The sequence below is a fragment of the Salmo salar genome, chromosome 09 (assembly GCF_965601325.2).
Source record: "Salmo salar chromosome 09, fSalSal1, whole genome shotgun sequence".
Classification (NCBI taxonomy): domain Eukaryota; kingdom Metazoa; phylum Chordata; class Actinopteri; order Salmoniformes; family Salmonidae; genus Salmo; species Salmo salar.
In genome coordinates, this window is record NC_138299.1 from 78440671 (window position 1) to 78462892 (window position 22222).

The window sequence follows — 22222 nt, forward strand, 5'->3', positions numbered from 1 at the left end:
ATTATCCCTGGTTCTTACCTCTGTCTATTGACCAAATGTCGCTATAGATTTTAGCCTTAACGAAAAATATTACGGTCAACATGCATAGGTATTGGTTTGTAATGTTGAGCCATGGTTTGGAAGACTGTTTCATGGAATTATTTTTATGCACGATCCAATCTGAGTTTGATGGGATAGTGGGATTCTTTAGTAGCCTATGACATTGTCATGTTTTGAGTTGTAGTGATGAACGTTCATTTATTTAGATAGCAGAAAGTGAAGTGTTTAGCCAGTGGTTTGTATATGGATCAGTTTGGAAAGGAAATAATCCTGTACTGTGTTAAATCATTTCTGAACGGGTTTCTATATTCAAGTGTTTTATGATGTCCGTGTTTCAGACTCTGAGGGCCGCTGTTGATCAGTGAAATAATGTCTGTCCAGTGTTGTCAGTCTGTAGAGTCCCCTCCCCTATCACTGCGCTCTATCAGAGGAGAGGGAGAGACTCTGCGCTTCATAAGACGTTGGGCGCGACAATGAGACATTCGCTCTGATCAATATATTCGAACGAGATAGTGAAAATAAGCTGGAATAAAGCGAAACATCGACTGTTATTTCCTCACCGTTTCTCTCGATCCAGTATAAGAAATATTCGTGCTGGATTTATTATTCGTTGGCTATGGCATCTGAAGGATTCCTTCAACCTAAATGCGCAAAATGGCGTTTGTGTTGTGGACTGCGATGGCAAGTACTTATATTTCTTCCGTATTTCAGTCATATTGTCAGTGGTCAAATCAGGTATTCCATACCTGAAGAGATGAAGAAAGGCTTTTTTATCGGCAACGTAGCTCAAGACCTGGGGTTAGATTTGAAAAGGCTCCGAGTGGGTCGGGCCCGTATCGTATCCGGAGAAAGCATTCAGTACACAGAGCTGCAGACAGACAAAGGGATTCTAGTCGTGAGTGAGAGAATAGACCGAGAACAGCTTTGTGGCGACGTCACACCGTGTAGCTTTAGCTTTGAAATCATTTTAGAAAATCCAATTGAATTACATCGTGTAACGGTGGAAATATTGGATGTTAACGACCATGCCCCTCTCTTCAAGAACAATCACAGTACATTTGAAATCAGCGAATCCGTCGCTCTAGGATCTCGTTTTGTATTAGAGAGTGCGGAGGATCCGGATGTGGGAGTTAATGGTCTACAAGATTATGTCTTCACTCCTAATGATCATTTTGTTTTGAAACAGCATTCTAACGCAGACGGTAGTAAATATGCAGAGATGGTGCTCCAGAAACCGTTAGACAGAGAGGAGCATCCTCGTCTCTCTTTAAAGCTAATCGCTGTAGACGGTGGAAATCCGCAGAGATCTGGCACAGTAAATATAGAGATCTCTGTCCTAGATGCTAATGACAATGCGCCCGTGTTTAACCAGTCAGTGTACAGGGCTACTGTGATGGAAAACGCACTGAAAGGCACCTATATTACCACCGTAAATGCCAGCGATGCAGACAGTTTTTCGAATGGATTACTGACCTATTCTTTTTCAAATTTGAAAGGCAACTTGGCTGATTTATTTGACATTGACAGGACAACTGGCAAGATATCTGTTGCTGGACAGATAGATTTTGAAAAAGACAAGAAATATGAAATTAGAGTTGAGGCTAAAGACCAAGGTGGTTTGACAGATATTGGTAAAGTTGTCATAGAAATAGTTGACATAAATGACAATGCACCTGTTATAAACGTCATGTCTTTCTCCAGCCCTGTGTCTGAAGATGCTCCTCCTGGCACCACGATAGCCGTTATAAACGTTAAAGATGCTGATTCAGAGAGAAACGGACAGGTTAGCTGTTCAGTAGACAAAACACTCCCATTTCAGATCAAATCCTCATTGACAAATTATTATAATTTGATCACTGACTCTGGTTTTGATCGAGAAAAGATGGCCGAATACAATATAACCATAACAGCGACAGATTCTGGTTCGCCTCCACTCTCTAGCGTTAGAACAATACACCTTAGAATCTCTGACGTAAACGACAACGCCCCATTGTTCGATAAAGGCACCTACTCTGCTTACGTCACAGAGAATAACTCTCCTGGAATGTCCATATTTACTGTCAGCGCGCGGGACTCTGACTGGAATCAGAACGCTAGAGTCTCGTACCTCTTGGAGGACACGCAGATCAGTGGAACTGCAGTCTCTACTTATATATCCATAAACTCAGAAACTGGAGTTTTACATGCGGTTCGTTCCTTTGATTATGAACAAATTAAACAGCTTACACTCGTGGTTAAGGCGCAAGACGGAGGCTCTCCTCCACTCAGTAGTAATGTGACTGTCACCATCTTCATCCAAGATCAGAACGACAACGCGCCTCAGGTTCTGTACCCAGTCCAGACTAGCAGCTCTCTGGTGGCTGAAATGGTGCCTCGTTCAGCAGATGTGGGATATCTTGTCACTAAAGTGGTGGCTGTTGATGTGGACTCTGGACAGAATGCCTGGCTCTCCTATAAACTGCAGAAAGCGACAGACAGGGCGCTGTTTGAAGTGGGCTTACAGAATGGAGAAATAAGAACTATACGCCAAGTCACTGATAAAGATGCTGTGAAACAAAGGCTCACTGTTGTAGTGGAGGACAACGGGCAGCCCTCTCGTTCAGCTACAGTCAATGTTAACGTGGCGGTGGCGGACAGCTTCCCTGAAGTGCTCTCGGAGTTCACTGACTTTACGCACGACAAGGACTACAATGACAACCTGACTTTTTACTTAGTCTTGGCTTTGGCTGTAGTCTCCTTTCTGTTCATCACATGTTTAGTGGTTATTATATCAGTGAAAATATACAGATGGAGACAGTCTCGCGTCCTCTATCATTCCAATCTCCCTGTTATTCCGTATTATCCACCGCGTTACGCAGACACTTTGGGGACAGGAACTCTACAGCACGTGTACAATTACGAGGTGTGCAGGACGACTGACTCCAGAAAGAGTGACTGTAAGTTCGTCAGACCGTGTAGTCAGAACGTACTGATAATGGACCCCAGTTCTACAGGGACGATGCAGCGGATGCAGAGTGAGCAGAACATCCTGGATGAACCAGACTCTCCAATAGAGGTCTGTTATTTGAATCATCATTTTTTTGCCAAAACTATATTTATGTCCAGCTGTATTTGTAAATGCATCATGCATTTGAACTATTTGAAATCCACAATGTTTACCAGGGAATTTTCCATGGTCAGAAGTAGTGTTTTTTTTCTATTGATAGGTAGCTGTTTCAGCACCACGGTCATGGACAGCGGTTCTGTGTTGGTTGCAGCAAAGAGGCTGTATTTGAATGAACCATGTACCATAGTAAAGTTTGAATTGTTCTGCACATAGCCTTTGCAGTAGTAAAAATGAGGCAAACATTTTCTCTAATAGTAATTTGATTAAATAATCTTGCAGTCTCTTAAGAAAGTTTTCATAACCCTTGACCTAATCCACATTTTGTTGTGTTACAGCCTGATTCCTAAATGGATTACATTTGTATTTCTCTCTCACCATTTACACACAATACCCCCAATGACAAAGTGAAAACATGTTTTTATAAGTGTTTGCAAATGTATTGATAATGAAATACAGAAATGGCTAATGTACATAGGCATTCGCTCTCCTGAGTCAATACATTTTAGAATCAGTTTTGGCAGTGGTTACAGCTGTAAGTCTTTCTGGCTAAGTCTCTAAGAGCATTGCACACCTGGATTGTATAGTATTTGTACATTAATCTTTAAAAATTATTAAAGTGATGTGAAGTTGGTTGGTGATCATTGCTAGACAGCCATTTTCATGTCTTGCCAAAGCTTTTCAAGCTGATTTAAGTCAAAATTGTAACTATGCCTCACAGGAATTTTCAATGTCGTCTTGGTAAGCAACTTCAGTGTATATTTGGCCTTGTATTTTAAGGTTATTGTCCTGCTGAAAGGTGAATTTATCTCCCAGTGTATTTTGGAAAGCAAACTGAACCAGGTTTTACTCTAGGATTATGGCTGTGCTTTGCTCTATTCCTTTTCTTTTTATCCTAAAAAACGTATAGTCCTTGCCGATGACAAGCATACCCATAACATGATGCAGCCACCACCATGTTTGAAAATATGAAGTGTGGTACTCAGTAATGTGTTGTGAAAGGATTTGCCCCAAACATAACGCTTTGTATTCAGTACATAAAGTTAATTTCTTTGCCACATTTTTTTCAATTTTACTTGTTGCAAACAGGATGCATGTTTTCGAATATTTGTATTCTGTACAGGCTTCCTTCTTTTCACTCTGTCAAATAGGTTAGTATTGTGGAGTAACTGCTATGTTGGTGATCCATCTCGGTGTTCTCCTATCACAGCCGTTAAACTCTGTTTTAATGTCGCCATTGGCCTCATTGTGAAATCTCTGAGCGGTTTCCCTCCTCTCCGACAACTGAGTTAGGAAGAATGCCTGTATCATTGTAGTGACTGGGTGTATTGATACACCATTCAAAGTGTAATTAATAACATCACCATGCTCTAAGAGGTATTCAATTTCACCCTGAATTAATTTAGGCTTGCCATAACAAAGGGTTTGAATACTTATTGACTCAAGACATTTCAGCTTTTGATTTTTTTATTCATTTATAAAAATTTCTAAAAACATCATTTCACTTTGACATTATGGGGTATTGTGTGTGTGTAGGCCAGTAAAACAATATCAATTTAATCGATTTTTAATTCAGGCTGTAACATAACAACATTTGGAAAAAGTCAGGGGGTGTGAATACTTTCTGAAGGACTATATATAAATAACATAATGCTGGGTTTAAATTAGCGAAAGTTGCTTTCTGTCACAATCTATAGCTTTTTGCTACATGTATTTTGAATGACATTTATAGTCAACGTGCTATCTGGTATCATGTTTTACATCAGTCCTTCCCACATTGGCCTGGATGTTTTGATACAGCCTGCATGAATAAAGCGAAGCCGGTGGAGAAGGGACACCCGAGTGCTGGAACCAGCTCATCGCATCAGCTGAGATTGCACCACGTGGATTCACACTCTACTTTTAACATGCTACTCTATTTCAGTTGACCAGTTCTGCGCACACGCATCCTCGATGCTGGATGACGCGCGCAATCTGTGCTCTGGTGTCTTTTGCCACTGCCGCTGTAACTACCTTTTATTCGCTGTGCTTGCTGTTTACTGTTTTCCCACCACCACCCCAGCCTCCACCTGTTTGGCTCTGTTTGTGTTCAGTGGGGATATTGGTATAGCATACCATGCTCAATGCCTGTCGTTTTCTCATGTTCATTTGACGCGTTGCTCTGGCTGTGAGCTACCCTGAAGGAGCAGAGCCGATCGCCAAGACCTAATATATTTGTTATCTTTTCTAATGAAAAAAGACGTGGTGTTTCCTTTATGAACTGTGTTGGGTAAAGCACGATAGGTCTGTTCTTGAAGACGCAAACCTTCCCAAATATATTGGAAGGTGTTTATATTTTAAGTATATCTGTTGTTCAGTAGATTGAACTCTGAGGGCCGCTGTTGGTCAGTGTGTTGCAGTTTTAGAGCAGATTTGCAACAGTACCTCCCCCATCATCTCGGTATATTAGAGAGAGAAAGAGCCGCACGCAGAGAACACAGTCTGGGTTACAGAGAACACTAAGCACCGAGACACCGAGCTGGGATTCCTTTGTTCTGGAATTCCCGATTTTAAGTATTTTACCTTTGATGTTTTTAACTGGAAACGAATGGAATCTTCCTGAGTTTTTTACGGATTATAACGTACTTGTTGTTACATGGTGAAGGAAATATGTCGGGCAGAACAATGACACGGCAAGTACTGTTGTTTATCTCCGTCCTCTCTCTCAGTTCAGTACACGGGCAGGTCAGTTACTCCATTCCCGAGGAAATGGCGAAAGGCTCTTTAGTCGGTAACATAGCGCAGGATTTGGGTTTAGATATCAAAAGACTGAAATCTGGTAATGCTCGCATACACGTTGGGAACAGTGCGGAATACATCGAGCTGAATAAAGAAAGGGGAGTCCTCCTTGTCAAAGAGAGAATAGACCGTGAGGCGTTGTGCAGACAGACGACGCCTTGCGCATTGCATTTTCAGATAATTATGGAGAACCCAATAGAATTTTATCGGGTTACTGTTGAGATAACCGATATCAATGATAATGCTCCAGTTTTTCAAATGCACGATATGAAATTTGAGATAAGCGAGTCCGCTAATACGGGGGCAAAATTCGTCTTGGAGAGAGCTTTTGATTCTGATATCGGGTTAAATGGACTCCAAACCTATTCGCTTAATCCAACCGATAATTTTGTTTTAAAACTACAAGGTCAGGCTGATGGAATCAAAAAAGTAGAGATGGTTTTACAGAAGCCTTTAGATCGAGAGAAACAGGAGCAGATGTCTTTAGTGTTAACTGCCCTCGATGGAGGAGACCCTCAGATGTCTGGGACAGTGCAGATTCACGTCACTGTGCTAGATGCTAACGATAATGCTCCGGTTTTTACACAGGCAGTATATACGGCGAGTGTTGTAGAGAACTCACAGAAGGGTACTTTATTAACTACAGTTAGTGCCACTGATATAGATCATGGATCAAATGGTTTAGTCACATATTCTATATCAAGCAGCACAATTGGTATTTTGGACCTATTTGAAATAGATGAGAGTAATGGCGAAGTGCATTTGATTAATGAGGTCGACTATGAAACTGCAAAACATTATCAAATAGACGTGAAAGCGAAAGATCAAGGTGGTCTTACAGATTCCACTAAACTGATAGTCGACATTATCGACGTTAACGACAATAAACCATTAATTGATTTGATGTCAACTTCTAAATCAATACCAGAAAATTCCCCTTCTCAGACAGTCATATCTGTAATGAGCGTCCACGACCCAGACTCTGATAGTAACGGAGTGGTGGACTGTGTTTTAACTGAAAATATTCCCTTAACCATTAAATCTACATCTAATGGCTTCTATAGTCTAGTAACAGACAGTGACTTGGACCGAGAGAGAGCCTCTGAATATAACATCAGTGTGACGTGCTCTGATGAGGGAGTGCCCTCTCTCTCCAGCAGCGTCACTCTCACCTTACAGATATCAGATGTGAATGACAACGCGCCTGTCTTTGAGAGGAGCTCATATGAGGCCTACATTATAGAAAACAACACACCGGGCCTCTCTATATTCACAGTGAAAGCCAGAGACGCTGACTGGAACCAGAATGCCCGTGTTTCTTACATACTGGACGACTCCTCGGTTAACGGAGTGCCCGTCTCCTCGTATGTGTCCGTTAGTGCTGATAGTGGAGTCATCCATGCAGTGCGCTCTTTTGACTACGAGCAGATCAAGGATTTCCAGTTCCGTGTAAAAGCGCAGGATGGAGGCTCCCCTCCTCTCAGTAGCAATGTGACTGTGAAAATAATGATCCAGGACCAGAACGACAACGCGCCTCAGGTTCTGTACCCAGTCCAGACTAGCAGCTCTCTGGTGGCTGAAATGGTGCCTCGTTCAGCAGATGTGGGATATCTTGTCACTAAAGTGGTGGCTGTTGATGTGGACTCTGGACAGAATGCCTGGCTCTCCTATAAACTGCAGAAAGCGACAGACAGGGCGCTGTTTGAAGTGGGCTTACAGAATGGAGAAATAAGAACTATACGCCAAGTCACTGATAAAGATGCTGTGAAACAAAGACTCACTGTTGTAGTGGAGGACAACGGGCAGCCCTCTCGTTCAGCTACAGTCAATGTTAACGTGGCGGTGGCGGACAGCTTCCCTGAAGTGCTCTCGGAGTTCACTGACTTTACGCACGACAAGGACTACAACGATAACCTGACTTTTTACTTAGTCTTGGCTTTGGCTGTAGTCTCCTTTCTGTTCATCACATGTTTAGTGGTTATTATATCAGTGAAAATATACAGATGGAGACAGTCTCGCGTCCTCTATCATTCCAATCTCCCTGTTATTCCGTATTATCCACCGCGTTACGCAGACACTTTGGGGACAGGAACTCTACAGCACGTGTACAATTACGAGGTGTGCAGGACGACTGACTCCAGAAAGAGTGACTGTAAGTTCGTCAGACCGTGTAGTCAGAACGTACTGATAATGGACCCCAGTTCTACAGGGACGATGCAGCGGATGCAGAGTGAGCAGAACATCCTGGATGAACCAGACTCTCCACTAGAGGTCTGTTATATTTTATTCTTAATTTTGTACTCCTAAAATGTTATCTATTTCTATTTATACAGTGCCAGTCCAAAGTTTGAACACAGCTACTCATTCAAGGTTTTTTATTTTTTTTTACTATTTTCTACATTGTAGAATAATATTGAAGACATCAAAACTATGAAATAACACACATGGAATCATGTAGTAACCAAAAAAGAGTTAAACAAATTAAAATACATTTCATTCTTCAAAGTATGCCTTGATGTCATCTTTGCACACTCTTGGCATTCTTTTAACCAGCTTCACATGGAATGCTTTTCCAACAGTCTTGAAGGAGTTCGCACATGCTGAGCACATGTTGGCTGCTTTCCCTTCACTCTGTGGTCCAACTCATCCCAAACCATCTCAATTGGTTTGACATCAGGTGATTGTGGAGACCAGGTCATCTGATGCAGCACTCCATCACTCTCCTTCTTGGTCAAATAGCCCTTACACAGCATGGAGGTGTGTTGAGTCACTGTCCTGTTGAAAAACAAATGATAGTCCCGCTAAGCGCAAACCAGAGGAGATGGCGTATCGCTGCAGAATGCTGTGATAGCCATGCTGGTTAAGTGTCCCTTGAATTCTAAATTAATGACTGACAGTGTCACCAGCAAAGCACCCCCACACCATCACACCACCTCCTCCATGCTTCACGGTGGGAACCACACATGCGGAGATCATATGTTCACCTACTCTGCGTCTCACAAAGCCCCAGCGGTCTAATGTCCATTTCTCCTGTTTCTTGGCCCATTCAAGTCTCTTATTTTTAATGATGACCTTTATGTTGTGGTTTCTTTGCAACAATTCGACCATGAAGGCCTGATTCATGCAGTCTCCTCTGAGCAGTTGATGTTGAGATGTGTCTGTTACTTGAACTCTGTGAAGCATTTATTTGGGATGCAATTTCTGAGGCTGGTAACTGTAATGAACTTATCCTCTGCAGCAGAGGTAACTCTGGGTCTTCCTTTCCTGTGACGGTCCTCATGTGAGCCATCATAGCGCTTGATGGTTTTTGCGACTGCACTTGAAGAAACTTACAGGGTTGTTGAAATGTTCCATATTGACTGACCTACATGTCTTAAAGTAATGATGGACTGTCATTTTTCTTTGCTTATTTGAGCTGTTCTTGCCATAATATGGTATTTGACCAAATAGGGCTATCTTCTGTATACCACCCCTACCTTGTCACAACACAATTGATTGGTTCAAACGCATTAAGAAGGAAATAAATTCCACAAATTAACTTTTAATGAGGCACTCCTGTTAATTGAAATGCATTCCAGGAGGCTACATCACGAAGCTGGTTGAGAGAATGCCAAGAGTGCGCAAAGCTGTCAAGGCAAAGAGTGGCTACTTTGAAGAATCTCAAATATACAATATATTTTGATTTGTTTAATACTTTTCTGCTTACTACATGATTCAATATGAGTTATTTTATGGTTTTGATGTCTTCACTATTAATCTACAATGTAGAAAATAGTAAAAATATAGAAAAACCCTCGAATGAGTGTATGTGTCCAAGCTTTTTACTGGTCCTGTATGTTAAAAATGCGTTGTTCAAGTGTAGCCTACCTCCCTGTCAGAAAAGCTCTTCATTCCATTCTTACTGTACTTTAAGCATCACGGCCATTGGACAGCAGCGCTTTGCACTATATGGTGTGAATTCCATTGTAGCTGTTTATCGTCGTGAATGGTAAAGGGGATACATCCTCATGATGATCAAGCTTGACAATGGATTGTGTGTATTTAATGCACATTTATTCCATTCATGTTTTTTTGCTTGCAGTAAGTTTCCTTCTGTCGCTGTTAGCCTGTAGTGTAATGTAAAGTTTCGGCCTGGTTCAGACATTCCTTGGACACAACTACCTGACATCATTGTTTATATTTTGCGTACATTGAGCTAGATTATATGTTGATATAGTATACGGTTACTTTATATTAATTATTTTCTCCAGTTTATCCACCCTGACATTTCCAACAATACTGGAGCGTTTTTCTGTCTTTTTATTCAAGTATATTGTCTGTAGTTCAATCCATTAAACTCAAAGGGACGCTGTTGGTCAGTGTGTTGCAGTTTTAGAGCAGATTTGCAACAGTACCTCCCCCATCATCTCGGTATATTAGAGAGAGAAAGAGCCGCACGCAGAGAACACAGTCTGGGTTACAGAGAACACTAAGCACCGAGACACCGAGCTGAGATTATTTTGTTCCCAAAATACGGATTATTGGCATTTTTTGTATTTATTGTTGGACATACATCTGAAGGAATCATACTGTTCTCTTATCGGATTATAAGGCGCTTGTTGTTTCAGGTTGAAGGGAAAATGTCGGACAGAACAATGACACGGCAAGTACTGTTGTTTATCTCGGTCCTCTCTCTCAGTTCAGTACACGGGCAGGTCAGTTACTCCATTCCCGAGGAAATGGCGAAAGGCTCTTTAGTCGGTAACATAGCGCAGGATTTGGGTTTAGATATCAAAAGACTGAAATCAGGTAAAGCACGTATTTATACCGGAGACAGCGCAGAGTACATCGAGCTGAATAAAGAAAGGGGAGTTCTCCTCATCAAAGAGAAAATAGACCGTGAAGCTCTCTGCGGACAGACGACGCCTTGCGCTTTACATTTTCAAGTTATTCTAGAGAACCCGATGGAATTTTATACAGCTACAGTTGAGATAACAGATGTCAATGACAATTCACCTATTTTTGAGAGGAGTGAAATGAAATATGAAATTAGTGAATTAGCGCTAACAGGGGCTAAATTTGTATTGGAAAGAGCAGTTGATGACGACGTTGGCGTTAATGGCCTTCAGAGCTACTCTCTGAAACCCACTGATAATTTCGTATTGAAAACACTAACTCGTTCAGATGGTGTTAAAAATGTAGAGATGGTTTTACAGAAGCCTCTAGACCGAGAGAAACAGGAGCAGATATCTCTGATATTAACAGCAGTAGATGGAGGAGAGCCTCAGCTATCAGGAACAATGCAGATAATCATCACTGTACTAGACGCCAATGATAATGCGCCCGTTTGTTCTCAGGCAGAGTATAAGGCTAGTATATCAGAGAACGTATCAAAAGGCACCGTTTTAACAACAATCAGTGCAACTGATGCCGATCAAGGTTCGAACGGAAGAATTACGTATTCTATCCCAAAATCGGGAGCATCCCATCTATTTGAAATTGATCATGTTTACGGTGTGGTAAAATTAAATGGACATATTGACTATGAAAAACGTAAACATTATGAGATAGACGTTCAGGCTACAGATCAGGGAGGTCACTCTGACGCCTGTAAATTAATTATTGAGGTTATAGATACAAATGACAACAAACCATCAATCAATATCATGTCAAAGACGAGTGCCATATCTGAGGACGCTCAACCTGGGACTGTCGTAACAATGATGAACATTCAAGACCCAGATTCTGGTGATAATGGCAGAGTGCAGTGCTCTATTGACGAAAACATACCATTTTCAATGAAATCAACATCGAATAATTTCTTTAGTTTAGTAACAGACAGTGACTTGGACCGAGAGAGAGCCTCTGAATATAACATCAGTGTGACGTGCTCTGATGAGGGAGTGCCCTCTCTCTCCAGCAGCGTCACTCTCACCTTACAGATATCAGATGTGAATGACAACGCGCCTGTCTTTGAGAGGAGCTCATATGAGGCCTACATTATAGAAAACAACACACCGGGCCTCTCTATATTCACAGTGAAAGCCAGAGACGCTGACTGGAACCAGAATGCCCGTGTTTCTTACATACTGGAGGACTCCTCGGTTAACGGAGTGCCCGTCTCCTCGTATGTGTCCGTTAGTGCTGATAGTGGAGTCATCCATTCAGTGCGCTCTTTTGACTACGAGCAGATCAAGGATTTCCAGTTTCGCGTAAAAGCGCAGGATGGAGGCTCTCCTCCTCTCAGTAGCAATGTGACTGTGAAAATAATGATCCAGGACCAGAACGACAACGCGCCTCAGGTTCTGTACCCAGTCCAGACTAGCAGCTCTCTGGTGGCTGAAATGGTGCCTCGTTCAGCAGATGTGGGATATCTTGTCACTAAAGTGGTGGCTGTTGATGTGGACTCTGGACAGAATGCCTGGCTCTCCTATAAACTGCAGAAAGCGACAGACAGGGCGCTGTTTGAAGTGGGCTTACAGAATGGAGAAATAAGAACTATACGCCAAGTCACTGATAAAGATACTGTGAAACAAAGACTCACTGTTGTAGTGGAGGACAACGGGCAGCCCTCTCGTTCAGCTACAGTCAATGTTAACGTGGCGGTGGCGGACAGCTTCCCTGAAGTGCTCTCGGAGTTCACTGACTTTACGCACGACAAGGACTACAATGACAACCTGACTTTTTACTTAGTCTTGGCTTTGGCTGTAGTCTCCTTTCTGTTCATCACATGTTTAGTGGTTATTATATCAGTGAAAATATACAGATGGAGACAGTCTCGCGTCCTCTATCATTCCAATCTCCCTGTTATTCCGTATTATCCACCGCGTTACGCAGACACTTTGGGGACAGGAACTCTACAGCACGTGTACAATTACGAGGTGTGCAGGACGACTGACTCCAGAAAGAGTGACTGTAAGTTCGTCAGACCCTGTAGTCAGAACGTACTGATAATGGACCCCAGTTCTACAGGGACTATGCAGCGGATGCAGCGCGAGCAGAACATCCTGGATGAACCAGACTCTCCAATAGAGGTCTGTTATATTTTAACTATTATTTTGTCCCTAAAACAATGTTTTTCTTCTGTATGTTTTTAAGATCATCATGTGATTTTTAACTATTCTATATCGAGTCTGCATACCTGGGAATTTACCATGCTTAGAAATCCTCTTCATTCCAGTGATGTGTCCATTTCAGAACCATGGTCGTGGAAAACGGACCTTTGCAAAGAGGCTGTTTTACAATGTGTAGCCAGTAGTTTCCCGTAAGGAGTTTCAGTCAACGTGTCTTCCGTTAGTACTTGTTGTCCACATCTCATTAACATATTAGTTTATATTTGTCATTCTATGAATTAGCTTATGTGTGTTGATATAACGTTATAGTACTCTGCTTCGTCCGTTGGAGATTCGAACATTCCCAAATATGTTAGATTTATTTTAATGTGTATCTGTTGTTCAGTAGATTGAACTCTGAGGGACGCTGTTGGTCAGTGTGTTGCAGTTTTAGAGCAGATTTACAGCACTTCCTCCCCCATCATCTCGGTATATTAGAGAGAGAAAGAGCCGCGAGCAGAGCGCACAGTCTGGGTTATAGAGAACACTTAGAACGGAAACATCGAGATGCGTTTCTTTTTTTCGAGAATTATGGATTGTTGAATCATTTTCCTTTGATGTTTTGAACTGTAAACGAATGGAATATTACTGACTTCATTACGGATTATAAGGCGTTTATTGTTTCTTCTTGAAAGGAAAATGTCGGGCAGAACAATGACACGGCAAGTACTGTTGTTTATCTCGGTCCTCTCTCTCAGTTCAGTACACGGGCAGGTCAGTTACTCCATTCCCGAGGAAATGGCGAAAGGCTCTTTAGTTGGTAACATAGCGCAGGATTTAGGTTTAGATATCAAACGATTGAAATCAGGTAAAGCTCGTATTTATACCGGAGACAGCGCAGAGTACATCGAGCTGAATAAAGAAAGGGGAGTTCTCCTCATCAAAGAGAAAATAGACCGTGAAGCGCTTTGCGGACAGACGACGCCTTGCGCTGTTCATCTACAGATTACTCTAGAAGACCCGATTGAATTCTACAGTGTTACAGTCGAAATCCATGATATAAATGATAATGCACCAAGCTTTAAGAAGAATGAGATGAAATTTAGAATTAGTGAATCGGCAATGGTCGGAGCAAAATTTGTGTTGGAAAGGGCGATGGATCTTGATGTTGGTGTAAATGGCCTACAAAGTTATTTGTTAAAACCAACCGATAATTTTCTTCTGAAGTTGCAAAATCAACCAGACGGAAGCAAAAAGGTGGAGATGGTGCTACAGAAACCTCTAGATAGAGAAAAACAAGAGCATCTTTTTTTAACTCTGACAGCTATCGATGGCGGCGACCCGCCAATGTCCGGGACAATGCAGATAAAAATAACCGTGCTAGACGCCAACGACAATGCGCCTGTTTTTACGCAAGAAATGTACAAGGCAACCATTACCGAGAATGCTGCAAAAGGCACCGTTTTGAGTACCGTTAGCGCCAGTGATGCCGATGACGGTTCTAATGGTAGAGTATCATATTCAATTACCAATACTCTAGATGATGTTCCAGAAATATTTGAAATAAACGAAGACAGTGGTATTGTGGTTTTATCAGGACACATAGACTATGAAAAAGCTCGACATTATGAAATACATGTACAAGCTAGTGATGACGGCGGTCTAACTGATTCTTGTAAAATACATGTTGAAGTAGTTGATACAAACGACAATAAACCATCGATAAACATTATGTCGAAAACAAATGCAATATCTGAAAATGCTGAACCTGGAACAGTGGTAACCATAATTAATGTACAAGACCCAGACTCCGGGCATAATGGCAGAGTGCAGTGCTCCATAAATGAAAACATTCCTTTTGCGATGAAATTAACATCGAATAATTTCTTTACTATAGTAACAGACAGTGACTTGGACCGAGAGAGAGACCCTGAGTATAACATCAGTGTGACGTGCTCTGATGAGGGAGTGCCCTCTCTCTCCAGCAGCGTCACTCTCACCTTACAGATATCAGATGTGAATGACAACGCGCCTGTCTTTGAGAGGAGCTCATATGAGGCCTACATTATAGAAAACAACACACCGGGCCTCTCTATATTCACAGTGAAAGCCAGAGACGCTGACTGGAACCAGAATTCCCGTGTTTCTTACATACTGGAGGACTCCTCGGTTAACGGAGTGCCCGTCTCCTCGTATGTGTCCGTTAGTGCTGATAGTGGAGTCATCCATGCAGTGCGCTCTTTTGACTACGAGCAGATCAAGGATTTCCAGTTCCGTGTAAAAGCGCAGGATGGAGGCTCCCCTCCTCTCAGTAGCAATGTGACTGTGAAAATAATGATTCAGGACCAGAACGACAACACGCCTCAGGTTCTGTATCCAGTCCAGACTAGCAGCTCTCTGGTGGCTGAAATGGTGCCTCGTTCAGCAGATGTGGGATATCTTGTCACTAAAGTGGTGGCTGTTGATGTGGACTCTGGACAGAATGCCTGGCTCTCCTATAAACTGCAGAAAGCGACAGACAGGGCGCTGTTTGAAGTGGGCTTACAGAATGGAGAAATAAGAACTATACGCCAAGTCACTGATAAAGATGCTGTGAAACAAAGGCTCACTGTTGTAGTGGAGGACAACGGGCAGCCCTCTCGTTCAGCTACAGTCAATGTTAACGTGGCGGTGGCGGACAGCTTCCCTGAAGTGCTTTCGGAGTTCACTGACTTTACGCACGACAAGGACTACAACGATAACCTGACTTTTTACTTAGTCTTGGCTTTGGCTGTAGTCTCATTTCTGTTCATCACATGTTTAGTGGTTATTATATCAGTGAAAATATACAGATGGAGACAGTCTCGCGTCCTCTATCATTCCAATCTCCCTGTTATTCCGTATTATCCACCGCGTTACGCAGACACTTTGGGGACAGGAACTCTACAGCACGTCTACAATTACGAGGTGTGCAGGACGACTGACTCCAGAAAGAGTGACTGTAAGTTCGTCAGACCGTGTAGTCAGAACGTACTGATAATGGACCCCAGTTCTACAGGGACGATGCAGCGGATGCAGAGTGAGCAGAACATCCTGGATGAACCAGACTCTCCACTAGAGGTCTGTTATATTTGAATCATTATCTTTTCCCTAAAAATACGATGTTCTGTTGTTTATCCATCGCATGATTTGACCTGTTTTAAATCCAATATGTACCTGCAAGATTTAATGGTCAGACATGCTCTTCATTCCACTGATATGTGACCATTTCAGCACCATGGTCATGGACAGCGGAAAGAGGCTGTATTTCAATGGGTAGCTTGTAGTTTCCTATATTAGCAAAGTTTCAATTCATCCACATCTTACTGTCATGTTGGTTTACATGGGTCATTAATACGTAGGCCTATATGTGTTGATATAGAATGATAGTGCTGCATTTGATCTCATGCAGACTAACCAGCACAAATATCTTGTAATATTTTTCGTCTTCTGTAGTTCAGTGAATTTAACTCAAAGGGACGCTGTTGGTCAGTGTGTTGCAGTTTTAGAACAGATTTGCAACAGTACCTCCCCCATCATCTCGGTATATTAGAGAGAGAAAGAGCCGCATGCAGAGAACACAGTCTGGGTTACAGAGAACACTAAGCACCGAGACACCGAACTGGGATTCTTTTGTTCGAGAGATACGGATTATTTGCAGAAAAGTGTGTTATTTTCTGGATATACATCTAACGGAATATTTCACATTTCTTACGGATTTTATGGTATTTGTCGTTCCATGGTGCCGCGGAAAATGTCTGACAGAACAATGACACGGCAAGTACTGTTGTTTATCTCGGTCCTCTCTCTCAGTTCAGTACACGGGCAGGTCAGTTACTCCATTCCCGAGGAAATGGCGAAAGGCTCTTTAGTCGGTAACATAGCGCAGGATTTGGGTTTAGATATCAAAAGACTGAAATCAGGTAAAGCTCGTATTTATACCGGAGACAGCGCAGAGTACATCGAGCTGAATAAAGAAAGGGGAGTTCTCCTCATCAAAGAGAAAATAGACCGTGAAGCGCTTTGTGAACAGACAACGCCTTGCGCTTTACATTTTCAGATTATTCTGGAGAACCCGATGGAATTTTATAGTATTACGGTTGAAATTACAGACATTAATGATAACCCCCCAACCTTTGAAAAAAACGAAATCAAATTCAAAATCAGTGAGTCTGCAGTCAATGGAGCAAAATTCGTGTTAGAGAGAGCAATGGATCTTGACGTCGGTATCAATGGCCTCCAAAGCTATACGTTGAAACCAACCGATAATTTCGCTCTGAAATTGGTTAATCAAGCCGATGGGAATAAGAAGGTTGAGATGGTTTTACAGAAAGCTCTAGATCGAGAGAAGCATGAGGATGTTACTTTAGTGTTGACAGCTGTGGATGGTGGCGAGCCGCGTATGTCAGGGACAATGCAAATACTCATCACCGTACTAGACGTTAATGATAATGCGCCTATTTTTACTCAGGAGTTTTACAAAGCAACTGTAACTGAGAATGCCCCAAAAGGTACAATTATAACTTCAGTCAGCGCATCAGATGCAGATCATGGCTCAAACGGTAAAATAACGTATTCAATTACAAACACCTTAGATTATGTTCGTGGAATTATTGAAGTAAACGAGGACAACGGCGAGATTAGATTGATTGGAAATATTGATTATGAAAAGACACGGAATTTTCAGATGAATTTAAGGGCAAGTGATGACGGAGGACTTACAGATTCATGCAAAGTGATAGTTGAAGTAGTTGACACCAATGATAATAAGCCTAATATTAACATTATGTCTAAATCCAACGTGATCTCCGAAGATGCCAAAGCTGGTACTGTCGTAACTATGATCAATATTCAAGACCCAGACTCCGGTGAAAATGGGAAAGTTAATTGTTCCATCAATGAAAACATTCCATTTGCGATTAAATCCTCGTCGAATAATTTCTTTAGTCTAGTAACAGACAGTGACTTGGACCGAGAGAGAGCCTCTGAATATAACATCAGTGTGACGTGCTCTGATGAGGGAGTGCCCTCTCTCTCCAGCAGCGTCACTCTCACCTTACAGATATCAGATGTGAATGACAACGCGCCTGTCTTTGAGAGGAGCTCATATGAGGCCTACATTATAGAAAACAACACACCGGGCCTCTCTATATTCACAGTGAAAGCCAGAGACGCTGACTGGAACCAGAATGCCCGTGTTTCTTACATACTGGAGGACTCCTCGGTTAACGGAGTGCCCGTCTCCTCGTATGTGTCCGTTAGTGCTGATAGTGGAGTCATCCATGCAGTGCGCTCTTTTGACTACGAGCAGATCAAGGATTTCCAGTTCCGTGTAAAAGCGCAGGATGGAGGCTCCCCTCCTCTCAGTAGCAATGTGACTGTGAAAATAATGATCCAGGACCAGAACGACAACGCGCCTCAGGTTCTGTACCCAGTCCAGACTAGCAGCTCTCTGGTGGCTGAAATGGTGCCTCGTTCAGCAGATGTGGGATATCTTGTCACTAAAGTGGTGGCTGTTGATGTGGACTCTGGACAGAATGCCTGGCTCTCCTATAAACTGCAGAAAGCGACAGACAGGGCGCTGTTTGAAGTGGGCTTACAGAATGGAGAAATAAGAACTATACGCCAAGTCACTGATAAAGATGCTGTGAAACAAAGGCTCACTGTTGTAGTGGAGGACAACGGGCAGCCCTCTCGTTCAGCTACAGTCAATGTTAACGTGGCGGTGGCGGACAGCTTCCCTGAAGTGCTCTCGGAGTTCACTGACTTTACGCACGACAAGGACTACAATGACAACCTGACTTTTTACTTAGTCTTGGCTTTGGCTGTAGTCTCATTTCTGTTCATCACATGTTTAGTGGTTATTATATCAGTGAAAATATACAGATGGAGACAGTCTCGCGTCCTCTATCATTCCAATCTCCCTGTTATTCCGTATTATCCACCGCGTTACGCAGACACTTTGGGGACAGGAACTCTACAACACGTGTACAATTACGAGGTGTGCAGGACGACTGACTCCAGAAAGAGTGACTGTAAGTTCGTCAGGCCCTGTAGTCAGAACGTACTGATAATGGACCCCAGTTCTACAGGGACGATGCAGCGGATGCAGAGTCAGCAGAACATCCTGGATGAACCAGACTCCCCACTAGAGGTCTGTTATATTTGAATCATTATATTTTCCCTAAAAATATGCGTCGTGTGATTTAAACTGTTGAAATCCAATATGTACCTGCAATATTTAATGGTCAGACATGCTCTTCATTCCACTGATATGTGACCATTTCAGCACCATGGTCGTGGACAGCGGAAAGAGGCTGTATTTCAATGGGTAGCTTGTAGTTTCCTATATTAGCATAGTTTCAATTCATCCACATCTTACTGTCATGTTGGTTTACATGGGTCATTAATACGTAGGCCTATATGTGTTGATATAGAATGATAGTGCTGCATTTGATCTCATGCAGACTAACCAGCCCAAATATCTTGTAATATTTTTCGTCTTCTGTAGTTCAGTGAATTTAACTCAGAGGGACGCTGTTGGTCAGAGTGTTGCAGTTTTAGAGCAGATTTGCAACAGTACCTCCCCCATCATCTCGGTATATTAGAGAGAGAAAGAGCCGCACGCAGAGAACACAGTCTGGGTTACAGAGAACACTAAGCACCGAGACACCGAACTGGGATTCTTTTGTTCTGGAGATACGGATTATTGGTAGAACATTTTGTTATTTTCTCGGTTTATATCTGAAGGAAATATACTATTTTCATAACGGATTATATGGTGCTTGTTGTTTCATGTTGAAAGGAAAATGTCTGACAGAACAATGACACGGCAAGTACTGTTGTTTATCTCGGTCCTCTCTCTCAGTTCAGTACACGGGCAGGTCAGTTACTCCATTCCCGAGGAAATGGCGAAAGGCTCTTTAGTCGGTAACATAGCGCAGGATTTAGGTTTAGATATCAAAAGACTGAAATCAGGTAAAGCTCGTATTTATACCGGAGACAGCGCGGAGTACATCGAGCTGAATAAAGAAAGGGGAGTTCTCCTCATCAAAGAGAAAATAGACCGTGAAGCTCTCTGCGGACAGACAACGCCTTGCGCACTACATTTTCAGATTATTCTGGAGAACCCGATGGAATTTTATACCATAACTGTTGAGATAACGGATGTTAACGATAATAATCCATCATTTGAAAAGAGTGACGTACAATTTAAAATAAGCGAGTCTGCAGTCAGTGGAGCAAAATTTATATTAGACGGAGCAATGGATCAGGACGTCGGTATCAATGGCCTACAAAGCTATACGTTGAAACCAACCGATAATTTTGCTCTTGAATTGCATAATCAAGCCGATGGGAATAAAAACGTGGAGATGGTTTTAAAGAAACCTCTAGACCGAGAGAAACAGGAGCAGATATCTCTGATATTAACAGCAGTAGATGGAGGAGAGCCTCAGCTATCAGGAACAATGAAGATAATCATCACTGTACTAGACGCCAATGACAATCCACCCGTTTTTACGCAGCATATATATAAAGCCACCGTTACTGAGCATTCCCCAAAAGGAACACTTGTAACTTCAGTGAGCGCATCAGATGCAGATCATGGCTCAAACAGCAAAGTAACCTATTCAGTTCGAAACACTTTAGATGATGTCAGAGAAATGTTTGAAGTTAACGAGGACAACGGCGAGATTAGATTGATAGGAAATATTGATTACGAAAAGACACGACGTTTTCAGATCAGCCTGCGGGCAAGTGATGACGGAGGACTTACAGATTCATGCAAAGTGATAGTTGAAGTAGTTGACACCAATGATAATAAGCCTAATATTAACATTATGTCTAAATCCAACGTGATCTCCGAAGATGCCAAAGCTGGTACTGTCGTAACTATGATCAATATTCAAGACCCAGACTCCGGTGAAAATGGCAGAGTACAGTGCTCCATAAATGAAAACATTCCTTTTGCAATGAAATTAACATCGAATAATTTCTTTACTGTAGTAACAGACAGTGACTTGGACCGAGAGAGAGCCTCTGAATATAACATCAGTGTGACGTGCTCTGATGAGGGAGTGCCCTCTCTCTCCAGCAGCGTCACTCTCACCTTACAGATATCAGATGTGAATGACAACGCGCCTGTCTTTGAGAGGAGCTCATATGAGGCCTACATTATAGAAAACAACACACCGGGCCTCTCTATATTCACAGTGAAAGCCAGAGACGCTGACTGGAACCAGAATGCCCGTGTTTCTTACATACTGGAGGACTCCTCGGTTAACGGAGTGCCCGTCTCCTCGTATGTGTCCGTTAGTGCTGATAGTGGAGTCATCCATGCAGTGCGCTCTTTTGACTACGAGCAGATCAAGGATTTCCAGTTCCGCGTAAAAGCGCAGGATGGAGGCTCTCCTCCTCTCAGTAGCAATGTGACTGTGAAAATAATGATCCAGGACCAGAACGACAACGCGCCTCAGGTTCTGTACCCAGTCCAGACTAGCAGCTCTCTGGTGGCTGAAATGGTGCCTCGTTCAGCAGATGTGGGATATCTTGTCACTAAAGTGGTGGCTGTTGATGTGGACTCTGGACAGAATGCCTGGCTCTCCTATAAACTGCAGAAAGCGACAGACAGGGCGCTGTTTGAAGTGGGCTTACAGAATGGAGAAATAAGAACTATACGCCAAGTCACTGATAAAGATGCTGTGAAACAAAGGCTCACTGTTGTAGTGGAGGACAACGGGCAGCCCTCTCGTTCAGCTACAGTCAATGTTAACGTGGCGGTGGCGGACAGCTTCCCTGAAGTGCTCTCGGAGTTCACTGACTTTACGCACGACAAGGACTACAACGACAACCTGACTTTTTACTTAGTCTTGGCTTTGGCTGTAGTCTCCTTTCTGTTCATCACATGTTTAGTGGTTATTATATCAGTGAAAATATACAGATGGAGACAGTCTCGCGTCCTCTATCATTCCAATCTCCCTGTTATTCCGTATTATCCACCGCGTTACGCAGACACTTTGGGGACAGGAACTCTACAGCACGTGTACAATTACGAGGTGTGCAGGACGACTGACTCCAGAAAGAGTGACTGTAAGTTCGTCAGACCCTGTAGTCAGAACGTACTGATAATGGACCCCAGTTCTACAGGGACGATGCAGCGGATGCAGAGTGAGCAGAACATCCTGGATGAACCAGACTCTCCACTAGAGGTCTGTTATATTTGAGTCATTATCCTTCCCTTTAATCTAAGGTT

The 22222-nt window shown here is 42.6% G+C and overlaps 4 protein-coding genes and 1 pseudogene across 13 annotated transcripts in view; all 5 read left to right on the forward strand.

The window, feature by feature from the left end:
- The window catches only part of LOC106611851 (protocadherin gamma-C5), a 180322-nt gene that overhangs the window by 81798 nt on the left and 76302 nt on the right, over positions 1-22222 (forward strand). Inside the window, exon 1 of one of the 10 annotated variants that reach the window (XM_045723976.2) lies at positions 16559-19123. The exons of 8 other annotated variants lie outside the window; for them this stretch is intronic. In XM_045723976.2, coding sequence (XP_045579932.2) covers positions 16709-19123 — 2415 coding nt within the window. In that variant the 5' untranslated portion in view covers positions 16559-16708. Of the gene's footprint in view, positions 1-16558; positions 19124-19169; positions 22179-22222 lie in introns of those variants that run through there. One more of the 10 variants, XM_045723975.2, reaches the window with a different exon arrangement.
- On the forward strand, positions 482-3358 carry LOC145858100 (protocadherin gamma-A10 pseudogene; annotated as a pseudogene).
- LOC106611852 (protocadherin beta-16) lies at positions 5282-8271 on the forward strand. Its single transcript, XM_082956540.1, has 2 exons — positions 5282-8191; positions 8254-8271. Exons 1-2 carry the CDS (start codon positions 5792-5794, stop codon positions 8269-8271), a joined length of 2418 nt encoding a protein of 805 aa, XP_082812666.1. The 5' UTR covers positions 5282-5791.
- Positions 10306-13076, forward strand: LOC145858040 (protocadherin beta-16-like). The gene has a single exon (XM_082955946.1). It carries the CDS (start codon positions 10540-10542, stop codon positions 12994-12996), a length of 2457 nt encoding a protein of 818 aa, XP_082812072.1. The 5' UTR covers positions 10306-10539; the 3' UTR covers positions 12997-13076.
- On the forward strand, positions 13340-16411 carry LOC106599833 (protocadherin beta-16-like). Its single transcript, XM_082955948.1, has one exon. It carries the CDS (start codon positions 13651-13653, stop codon positions 16063-16065), a length of 2415 nt encoding a protein of 804 aa, XP_082812074.1. The 5' UTR covers positions 13340-13650; the 3' UTR covers positions 16066-16411.

What these genes read in the sequence shown, in the direction of transcription:
- LOC106611852 (XM_082956540.1), top strand. Translation starts at nt 5,792, where the DNA reads ATGTCGGGCAGAACAATGACACGGCAAGTACTGTTGTTTATCTCCGTC.
- LOC106599833 (XM_082955948.1), top strand. Translation starts at nt 13,651, where the DNA reads ATGTCGGGCAGAACAATGACACGGCAAGTACTGTTGTTTATCTCGGTC.
- LOC145858040 (XM_082955946.1), top strand. Translation starts at nt 10,540, where the DNA reads ATGTCGGACAGAACAATGACACGGCAAGTACTGTTGTTTATCTCGGTC.